Source organism: Doryrhamphus excisus, linkage group LG16 (genome assembly GCF_037039965.1).
Source record: "Doryrhamphus excisus strain RoL-2023G ecotype Guam linkage group LG16, RoL_Dexc_Guam_v1.1, whole genome shotgun sequence".
Taxonomy (NCBI): domain Eukaryota; kingdom Metazoa; phylum Chordata; class Actinopteri; order Syngnathiformes; family Syngnathidae; genus Doryrhamphus; species Doryrhamphus excisus.
In genome coordinates this window covers 16,868,154-16,877,778 of record NC_136372.1, presented here as the reverse complement: position 1 = coordinate 16,877,778, position 9,625 = coordinate 16,868,154, and the positions used below count along the sequence as shown (strand labels likewise).

General features: G+C 41.0%; 2 protein-coding genes across 2 annotated transcripts; both read right to left on the bottom strand.

Moving 5' to 3' along the window:
• Nucleotides 1–174: 174 nt before the first annotated feature.
• slc25a17 (solute carrier family 25 member 17) lies at nt 175–5,539 on the bottom strand. Its single transcript, XM_058050362.2, has 9 exons — nt 5,358–5,539; nt 5,162–5,222; nt 5,028–5,094; nt 4,669–4,820; nt 3,403–3,519; nt 3,174–3,322; nt 1,673–1,768; nt 1,449–1,534; nt 175–1,278 (listed from the first exon to the last, which is right to left on the bottom strand). Exons 1-9 carry the CDS (start codon nt 5,412–5,414, stop codon nt 1,134–1,136), a joined length of 930 nt encoding a protein of 309 aa, XP_057906345.2. The 5' UTR covers nt 5,415–5,539; the 3' UTR covers nt 175–1,133.
• Nucleotides 5,540–5,691: 152 nt separating this feature from the next.
• On the bottom strand, nt 5,692–8,514 carry rpusd1 (RNA pseudouridine synthase domain containing 1). Its single transcript, XM_078797445.1, has 6 exons — nt 8,467–8,514; nt 7,259–7,471; nt 7,064–7,187; nt 6,894–6,996; nt 6,442–6,543; nt 5,692–6,380 (listed from the first exon to the last, which is right to left on the bottom strand). Exons 2-6 carry the CDS (start codon nt 7,444–7,446, stop codon nt 5,986–5,988), a joined length of 912 nt encoding a protein of 303 aa, XP_078653571.1. The 5' UTR covers nt 7,447–7,471; nt 8,467–8,514; the 3' UTR covers nt 5,692–5,985.
• Nucleotides 8,515–9,625: the final 1,111 nt, after the last annotated feature.

The following is a 9,625-nucleotide window of genomic DNA, read 5'->3' as shown; positions in this document are numbered from 1 at the left end:
GGGGCTTTATCCGGGTTAAATCGTTGGCTTTTTTAAACAGTGCAAATAGAAACAAATGTGACGTTTTTGAAGCTACTCTATTTGTGGCAACAGATAATTTTAATATATTATGTAAAAAAAATGATCCGTTGACATGCATCAAAGGAGAGTTGATGTCTTTTATCAAGGTATTAACTAGACGATGGCAAAGTCAGATGACATGGCGGAAAGCTTTACGACTGAAGCAAAAAAAAAAAATTGGAAAGGCACCGCCAATGTCGAAATGCAGCAATTGTAGTTTGAGTAGCTGAAATGTAAAATTGATGTATGAATGGCCCCGAGTAAGATAGTGTTTATTTAAGTTTGTACTTAGGAAAATGGCTAAAAAGCGAACATTAGCATGAAACATCTAGTATAGTCACGAAAATGCTACTATGCTAACGTTAATGCGCAAATAACATAACAGTACATATTTATAAGTTTATATTCATAAAAACGGCCACAATGTCCCTATACCAATGTTAGCAATGAAAAACCGAGCATGACAAAGCTAAATGTCTGCCAAGGTTAACTAATGAAAACGGCTAAAAATGCTAATGTTAGCATGCTAACGTTAGCTTCACTTATTAGCTCGTATAAGAATTTGATGTGTGGGGTAACACTGGCATCAGCGACAAAACAAAACCTAATAAATTAATTTTGCTTTAAAAATATTTTTTGATTTGTACTTTTCAAAATATAAAAATACTATTAAAAAAACATGCCAAACAACCATATTTCAAATACAGTCATCTTGTGGCATTAATAAAAACTACATCAATTGGTTGCCTACAGCCACAACTGTTAAAGACTAGTGTTGTTGTTAAAGACCACCCGCCCAGCGACTATTGGAGACTTTGAATAGAGGAATTTACTGTATGTATTGGAATATATACATACTGTATTACAATATTATACAATATGTATCATATACATACAGTATATACTGTATAAACTTCAACTTTGCAGGGATTGGTACAGAGTTGTGATAAATTAAGGATTAAAATAGTAATAATTATCAGCAGTTCAAAATAAATAAATGGAGATAGACAAAAAAGATGAAATAAGACCGTCGCTTATTAACACACAAGTACCGATTGTCCACAAGTTTGTTGTCATTTGTTGTGCTTGCTCAGTCCCATGACTCTGAAGGTGCAGCTGGCAATCTTCTCATAGAGAAGGAACATGAGGGCCGCCGTCAGCACCGTCTGCATCAACTTGGCCTCCAGGCCTTTGAACAGACCCAAAATACCCAATTTCCTACACAAGAAAGCACATATGAAATATGTTGCTCGCTAATAAGTGGGAGTAGTATTCTGCAATGTCATCAAGACTAATCATTTCCTGGAAAATAATCACTCAATCCAAGTAGTCAGTTTGTTATGCTAGCTGTGGATAAGCAAGCCACTTGGAAACAGAAATGGACCCACCTGACTCGGTTGACTAGTACAGACTTGACTGTTATTAAGCTGCACATCAGCGTCGACTTGTTTGCTGACTTGTTGAACTGACCAAACTGTGGAAAATTAAAAATAAACAAACGCACCTGTCATCTGCTAAATTGACACGTTAATAAAAACTACAATGTAGGATTTTAATAGCTGTGGAAAATCAACGTGTACAAATAAGCACAAGAAATCAAATAAAACCGTACCCTGAGAATAGACTGGATGGTCTGCAGTGGGTAGGTCACAATAGTGGCGACCGTTTTGGCGACCGCACTAATCACGAAAACCTCCAAAGACAACAGCTGAGGAGACATAGAGAAATAGGCAGAAAAGTTGTTTTGCATGACACAATCCTTGAGTTCATTATGCAGTTTTAAAAAATATATATTTACAGTGGTCCCTCGCCACTTAGTGCTTCCATTTTTGCTTTGTCACGCTATCACGTTTTTCAATGTAGAATAATGACTAAATCATCGCTGTTGTGTGGTTGGATACGGTCCATTACTAGTAAAAAATAAATTAAAAAGCACAATTAAGCAATCTTTACACACGTTTGACCTAAAGTAAGCATGCTCAGGCATGACGATGGCTAAATGAATTAAATACAAATACAAGGCACGGAGAAGACGCATTCAAAGACGTCATATGTAGTATTCTACACTGGTCACTAGGTGGCAGTAATGTTACATTAAGTAGAAAAGGACCAACAACAAGGAAGTCTCCCAATTCATCCATTTTCCGTGGAGCCTATCCCAGCTGCCAGCCAACTGTAGGGCACATATACACAAACAACCATTCTGTATTAGTCTAATTTCCTTTTATAAATGCCCACTATATTGGGTAACACAAGTGTAAAAGTGACTATAGGGGTGTTATTTCACATCTAGAGGCCTCTAATAATGCTCAAAAACTGTACTTAGAAGGTCGTAAACAGGTTTCTCGATGCTCTAACTACACAAATAGTCGATTTATAAATAAGCTTCCACAGTTTGAGCATAGAAAACCTGTTAGCCACCTTCAAAACACAGCTTTTAGCATTATAAGAGCCTTCTAGACATAAAATAACACCCCTATAGTCACCTTTACACCCCTATTTCTTAATATGGTAGCTAGAATCAGAGAAAATAAGCCATTTAAGACAAATAAAACTCATGTTTGTGTTGCAAATAATGTCTTCCAGACGTTTGGACGCAAGGGGGTTCAGAGTTGAGGGTTAGCTGGATTACGGCCACAAAAATGGCTAGTGTTGTTATTAGTATCATGTTGTTATTGTATTGTTGCTAAACATTGCACTTTAATACTATAAAAATAAGAAGAGAGAAGCGATACAGGCAAAGAATAGCTTAGCTTAAGGAAATGTTCTCTTTGTGGATTTGAATTTTAGATGTACAGAATCCAGGTGGTCTGAAGTTCTACATGCAAATGAGCAAAAAAAAAAAAAAGCTGTCTAACTAATTTAGTGCTTTAATAATGTAATTAGCCATGACTGATGCACTAAACCGGAAGGGATTTTGAGCAGACGTGCTCCCGACATTCCCCTCGACGTCCGCTTAATCCGCACATTGAATCATGTGAGCGGAATTACCAAGGCTCATTTGCCAGGTCCTGATAACGAAGTCGTCTCCTTGTTCCGACACCGCGAAGCAAAAAGGTGCAATGCTTGAACGCAAGCAGTGCTGCTGATTGATTGCTAAGCATTTGCCTCACCTCCCTGGGAACTCCTCTCCTCAGCTGCCTCTTCAGACCTTCATAGATCATGAACTGGATGGCAGGGTTGAGTACCAGCAGCAGGGAGGGGAAGGTGCCGTTCCACAGCGCTCCCACACCCTCGTCGCGGACGATCTGCACAAAAGCATCTGCAACGACAAAAAAATGTGGGTTAAAAAAAACGATGAATAATCAGCGTGAAGAAATATGACTGAAGATTTTTGTTTACCCCAAATGCCACGGTAGTTGGTGGGCCGGATGTCGGTGTTGTGGAACTTGGAGCCCTGCAGCTTCAGTCGGGTGTTGACTACCCACAGTGGAGTGGTCACCAGTACATTTACAACACCTTAAGAAGACAAATGAGAACTATTTCCTCAAAAATGAAGACTGTCCTCAAGACTGTGGGGACTAAGCCGCTGCTTTGTTCAGTGGAGATTAAATGGTTGAATCCACTCATCCACTAGGAAGTAGAATTCCTTATTTATAAGTCAAATATTTCCACAGTTTGAGCATAGGAAAACCTGTTTACCACCTTCAAAACACAGCTTTTAGCATCATAAGAGCCTTCTAGACATAAAATAACACCCCTATAGTCACCTTTACACCCCTATTTCTTAATATGGTAGCTAGAATCAGAGAAAATAAGCCATTTAAGATAAATAAAACTCATGTTTGTGTTGCAAAATAATGTCTTCCAGACATTTGGACGCAAGGGGTTCAAGAATTGAGGTTTAGCTGAATTACGGCCACAAAAATCGCCAGTGTTGTTATTTCACGAGGGGTGCTGGAGCCTATCCCGGCTGTCTTCGGGGCGAGAGGCGGGGTACACCCTGGACTGGTGGCCAGCCAATCACAGGGCACATATAGACAAACAACCATTCACACTCACATTCATACCTATGGACAATTTGGAGTCGCTAATTAACCTAGCATGTTTTTTGGAACGTGGGAGGAAACCGGAGTACCCAGAGAAAACCCACGCATGCATGGGGAGAACATGCAAACTCCACACAGAGATGGCCGAGGGTGGGGAAAGACAAAATAAGAAGCCAAAAAGTTACCACTTCCACACAAAATAGGAGGAGAATTAATTCATTCATTTTATACCTCTTATCCTCACAAGGGTCACAAGGGTGCTGGAGCCTATCCCAGCTGTCTTCAGGCGAGAGGCGGTGTACACCCTGGACTGGTCACCAGCCAATCACAGGGCACATATAGACAAACAACCATTCACACTCACATTCATACCTATGGACAATTTGCAGTCGCCAATTAACCTAGCATGTTTTTGGAATGTGGGAGGAAACCGGAGTACCCGGAGAAAACCCACGCATGCACGGGGTAAACATGCAAACGCCACACAGAGAAGGTGGGATTGAACTCGGGTCTCTTAACTGTGAGGTCTGCACGCTAACCACTCAACCGCCGTGCAGCCTCTGTTCTTATATACGTACTTTCGGTATTTCTGTTAGTTTGATTGATTAAGCAAAAGTACCTGCGGCGATGCCAACAAGCAAGTCAACACGAGAAGCTGACTGATGTTCCTTCAACCAGCTGGCCTTCAAAGTGTGGAAGCAGTAGAAGTAGACGAAGTTGGAGCAGCACAGGCTGCAGATGACGGGGAACCAGCCTCTGTATGGAGCCAGTCTGTAGCCACAGGAACATAACAGGAACATCATCACATCTTCTTCAAGAGGACATAGTACAACTTTAAAGCTTTAAAGACAAGTCTTTAAGCAAAACCACATGTTAATCCTGATTTTATCCTTGATTATTGAGCTAAAATTCTACCCTGGAAATGATAATTAGCTAACTATGGCTGAAAAGGGGTTGTGCTTCCATAAAGTCACTCACAGTCCTTCCTCCTTGATGATTTCTGCCAATATGGCGGGAGTGGATTTGGCCCTCCTCTTTTCGTCCACTGCAACCCAAATAAAAAACACATTATCTCAACATTACGGAAGAACTGCTGCACAGCAGAGTCTTACCTTGAAGCCTCAGTCTGGCAGTGTCCAAGGGGAAGAATACTGTCATGGCAGTCACGCTTCCCTAAAACAACTACTGTTAGCATCGACGGGAAGCATTTAAAGTGACCTACAAGCTAACTGACAAGTCAACAGGAACTCTAACTGTATGCTAATAATGTGTAATAATCATACTAGTCATTTTGTTTAGCTAACTTACCATTGCTCCGGACACAGCATGCACCAAACTCTCATACGATAAAACCTCGAAAGCCATTTTCACGAAAATATAATTTAACCAAAAAAGGAATTTGTTTTAACTTGTTAGACTGGAACAGAGATAGTTTACATATCCTCGTGAAGCAGACAAACTTCCTGCTTCCTGTGCAGTCATTGCGCGGTATAGCATTAGAATGATGCATTATGGGTAATGTAGTGCAATATGTCGGCAGCAACTATTCACAATGCATTAGTAATTAATGTAGGCCAATTCTCTTATATATAGTGACGATATTGAAAGTAAAAAAGCGAAATACGTATTAAAGGGATACAAATGAGTTGACTCCGTTGTCGCATTCATAGTTTATTTCGAGCATGTTTAAAAAAAACGTAATTTTGTTTTAACCTGACTGCACAGTAAATGACATTTACGGCGCCCCCTGTTGGTTGTGCCCCAAATGCGTTGGAAGACATGCTAGTTTACAGGTAATCCTGATTTTTTTAATAATGATTAGACAAATGTTCAATGACTTATTACTTACCTGTGTCTCCAGACTGTGACGTGCTAACCACAAGTCACCGTGCAGCATAGCAAAAAATAAAAATAATAAAATAATAAAAATAAACGACTAATCTGCAGCCCATTCTCTCAGCCACTCCTCACACTGCCTCCTCTGCTCCTCACTCTCCTGTTTCCTACTTTGGTTTCTCTTCTTCTCCTTCAGTCTTTCTCTCTCCCGTTCTTTGGTTCGTCTTTGCTCCTCTACCCTGTGCTCCAGGAGGGCGTCCACGGTGGCTTTCAGGGGTCGTAAACTGCGCTGCGGAAGCCATTTGGGGTCCACAGATGAGACAAAGGGGTCGCCCGCGCACACGAGCAGGGGGTCTGGGTCCAAAGGGATGTGGAGGAGGTAGGCGTGCAGCATCATGCGGAATGGGGTGTCATCTGCTCCTGAGCTATAGGTGAAGTCGCCGACGATGGGGTGGCCTACCGCGCTGCAGTGGACCCTTAGCTGGTGGGTTCGGCCTGGGGCACGTATACAGTGATGAGATCACAGACAAAGGAAGATGCGTTGGGGTGTGTTTACCTGTGAGAGGCTGCAGGAGAACCTTGGTGACTGGATCTCCGTCATATAGGCCATACTCCAACACCGTCAGCTCAGTCTGGGATGGTTTGGCATTCTCACAACCTGAGAAGACCGAGGCAAGGGACAAGCTCCTGTTTATGTGGGAAATAGTGACATCTAGTGGAGAGATTAAGAATTGCAACAACAATTGTCTATGTACAGTATATGCCATTTTTGTTCTCATTAGGGTCTTGGGTGAACTTTACTATTTGTTTATTATGTGTTTACCATTTATTTAATTTTACTAGTATTTTTAGGGGGGTTATTATCTAGTCTTCTATTTTCTGCAGTATTTTTTTTACATTTAATAGAATTTTGTTTAAAATATAAAGCCTAATGTGTGTCCATTTTGCCATGTTATAAATAATAATAATAATAATAAAAATAATATGTATATGTACTTCATTGCATACCGTCTGTTCCCTCAATACACATCATATGCGCTTTGCCCTCTGATGTGTTCTTGCCGATGGAAAAGTCCAACGTTTTTGTCTCTTCTTCTACCCAGCCACGGATCTGCAAAGCAAAACAAATATGCATACAAAATGATGTGATATGAGAGCGTGTATCACTGTTGATATACCAGAGCGATATAGGCCTTGGTGACGGTGCGCTCCTTGAAGCAGCGGTACGCCTGACCAGCAGCGGCTTTATTGAGGGCAACGCAGAGGGCGCCACTGGTGGAGAAATCCAACTGGTGACAGAACCTTCAATACATAAATTAATACCTTTAATTACTGGTGATTACATTCTTCATCATTACCTTACTAACGCGCACCTGAATCCGTAATATGTGCCGGGGTCCGCCAGTTCAGGGAAGCGATGTCGGAGTTGGGCCTGCACTGTGTTTTTTTCATACCACATTTTGCTGTCAATGCGGACGTCCCAATGCTTGTCCACCACGATGTAATCATCATTCTGGAAGAGAACGCTAAGCCTCTCCACGCTGGCTGGATCAGTCGTCATTATGATCGGGCATCAAGGAACACGCCTAATCATGAAAAAGACAACTCTTTATTATAATAACTTCATTATTATTATTATTTGTACACCGCCACATGTACTACTATGGCATAAAGTCTATATTGCTGGCAACACAAGTCAAATCTGTGATTTGATGATGGTGGTGCATACAGCATGAACACACTGCGGTTCAGGGAAACATGAATTCTAACATATCTGTGACATTTTCAAGCAGAATTCCCTCGGGGTGTAAATCAGTTTTCCAAGACGATAACGAGCTTACTGCTATACAAGTTTAATTTCTACACTACTTTGAGAATATATAATATAATAGTTGCTGACATTAGAGCTATTATTCACAGCTTTCCACCGCGAGCTATTGGTTCCACATTACACGAAATAGCATGAAAATCAAGCACAGTAAATGCGTGGCATATTGTTTCCACAAACGTCACTATCAGTCTTATATTGTCTTATCAACATTCCTCTCTGGCTTATAGAAACGTTTGTTTTCCTTGGGCTTTTTCTTATTTTGGAATAGCAAAGCATATCTTTCCAACATACCCAAAGTCGACAACCTATGACGCCATGTTGTTGTTGCTGTTCTTCCTCGCGCTTTAAATGGCGCCAACCAACAATAGCGATGCGTGGCGCCCTCTGCGGCAGTAAAAGGTATTGCCGTTGTCATATTCTAATAATACAAGACGCTAAGGCTCAGTTTTGATTGACAGTGGCAAAATAGTGTTGCTTTAACAACACATTTATGATTGTGAAGGTAATTCTCACCATTCTAAGCTACCTCTAAAATGATAATGACATTTTTAATTACATAATATTACATAATTTTGTATATAACAGCCTCTTCTGTCACATAAGTGAATTTCAAATACAGTAAATGCCAGTAAATACAGTAAATCAGCCTTATATTATCTTATCGACATTCATCTCTAGCTTATAGAAATGTTTGTTTTCCTTCGGCTTTTTCTTATTTTGGAATAACAAAGCATATCTTTTCCAACATACCAAAATTCGACAACATATGACGCCATGTTCCTTTTGCTGTTCTTCCTCGTGTCGTGGCTTAAAGGGCGCCAACCAACAAGAGTGATGTGTAGCGCCCTCTACGGCAGTGGAAGGTATTGCCGTTGTCATATTCTAATAATACAAGACGCTAAGGCTCAGTTTTGATTGACAGTGGCAAAATAATGTTGCTTTAACAACACATTTATGATTGTGACAGTAATTCTCATCATACTAAAATGCCAATTACATTTTTAATTATATAATATTACATAATGTTGTATATAACAGCATCTTCTGTCACACAGGTGAATTTCAAATCCAATGGCATTAATTTCAAGGTTATTTACCTTTATTTATTTCATTCACCAATTGATTGTGACTTCCATAATCCCTCACCTCCAACTCACCTCTGATAGGAGTCAGCCAGCCTTGATGAGGCACCAGCGTCGCAGATGGTTCCAGTATCTACACAGATCTAACATCAACGTGATGATTGTTTTATTGGAACATATTGTACTCTCGGAGGATAATCCTCTTCACACTGTACGACTGTGTTATCAAGAATGGCTGATTTATAATGTGCAATGTGTCTCGGAAAGTAATTGGTGCATAACAGGTCAGAGGAAATTAATGCAATAAGCTGAATGGTGTTCTGGGAACACACACACACACACACACACACAAAAGTACACGTGACATAAGACGTTCATGCGTGCTGATCCTTTTTACCTGCCAGTAGTACCGTTTCCTGCTTGGGGAGAGACCATTAGAAGAGCTTTTATCTATTTTTTGCGCTTTGATGCTACCTGGTCTGTGGCGATTTATTTTATGCACATAATTGCCATCTTTGATTTATAGCATGCAAAACAAGTCCTTCCTGCAGGCGCGCTGCGAGGAGCCTATAATGACTTCAGACTGGGGCCTGCCTCTGCTGCTGGCTCTGCTGGTGCTGGCCTTGCTTTACGCTTTCCTGTATCTGCCCGCCACAGCCCAGCGGGCCCTGCTGGAGGAGGCCATGCGGAGCAACAACACCACCACCACGACACCGACGGCACACGGCAAGGAGGGCTGGTCCACAGAAGAATAGGATGCTACAGTAAGTTGCACAATGACGACTGTGTGGATGATGGAGGCACTTTTTCTGGTCTAATAATTATCT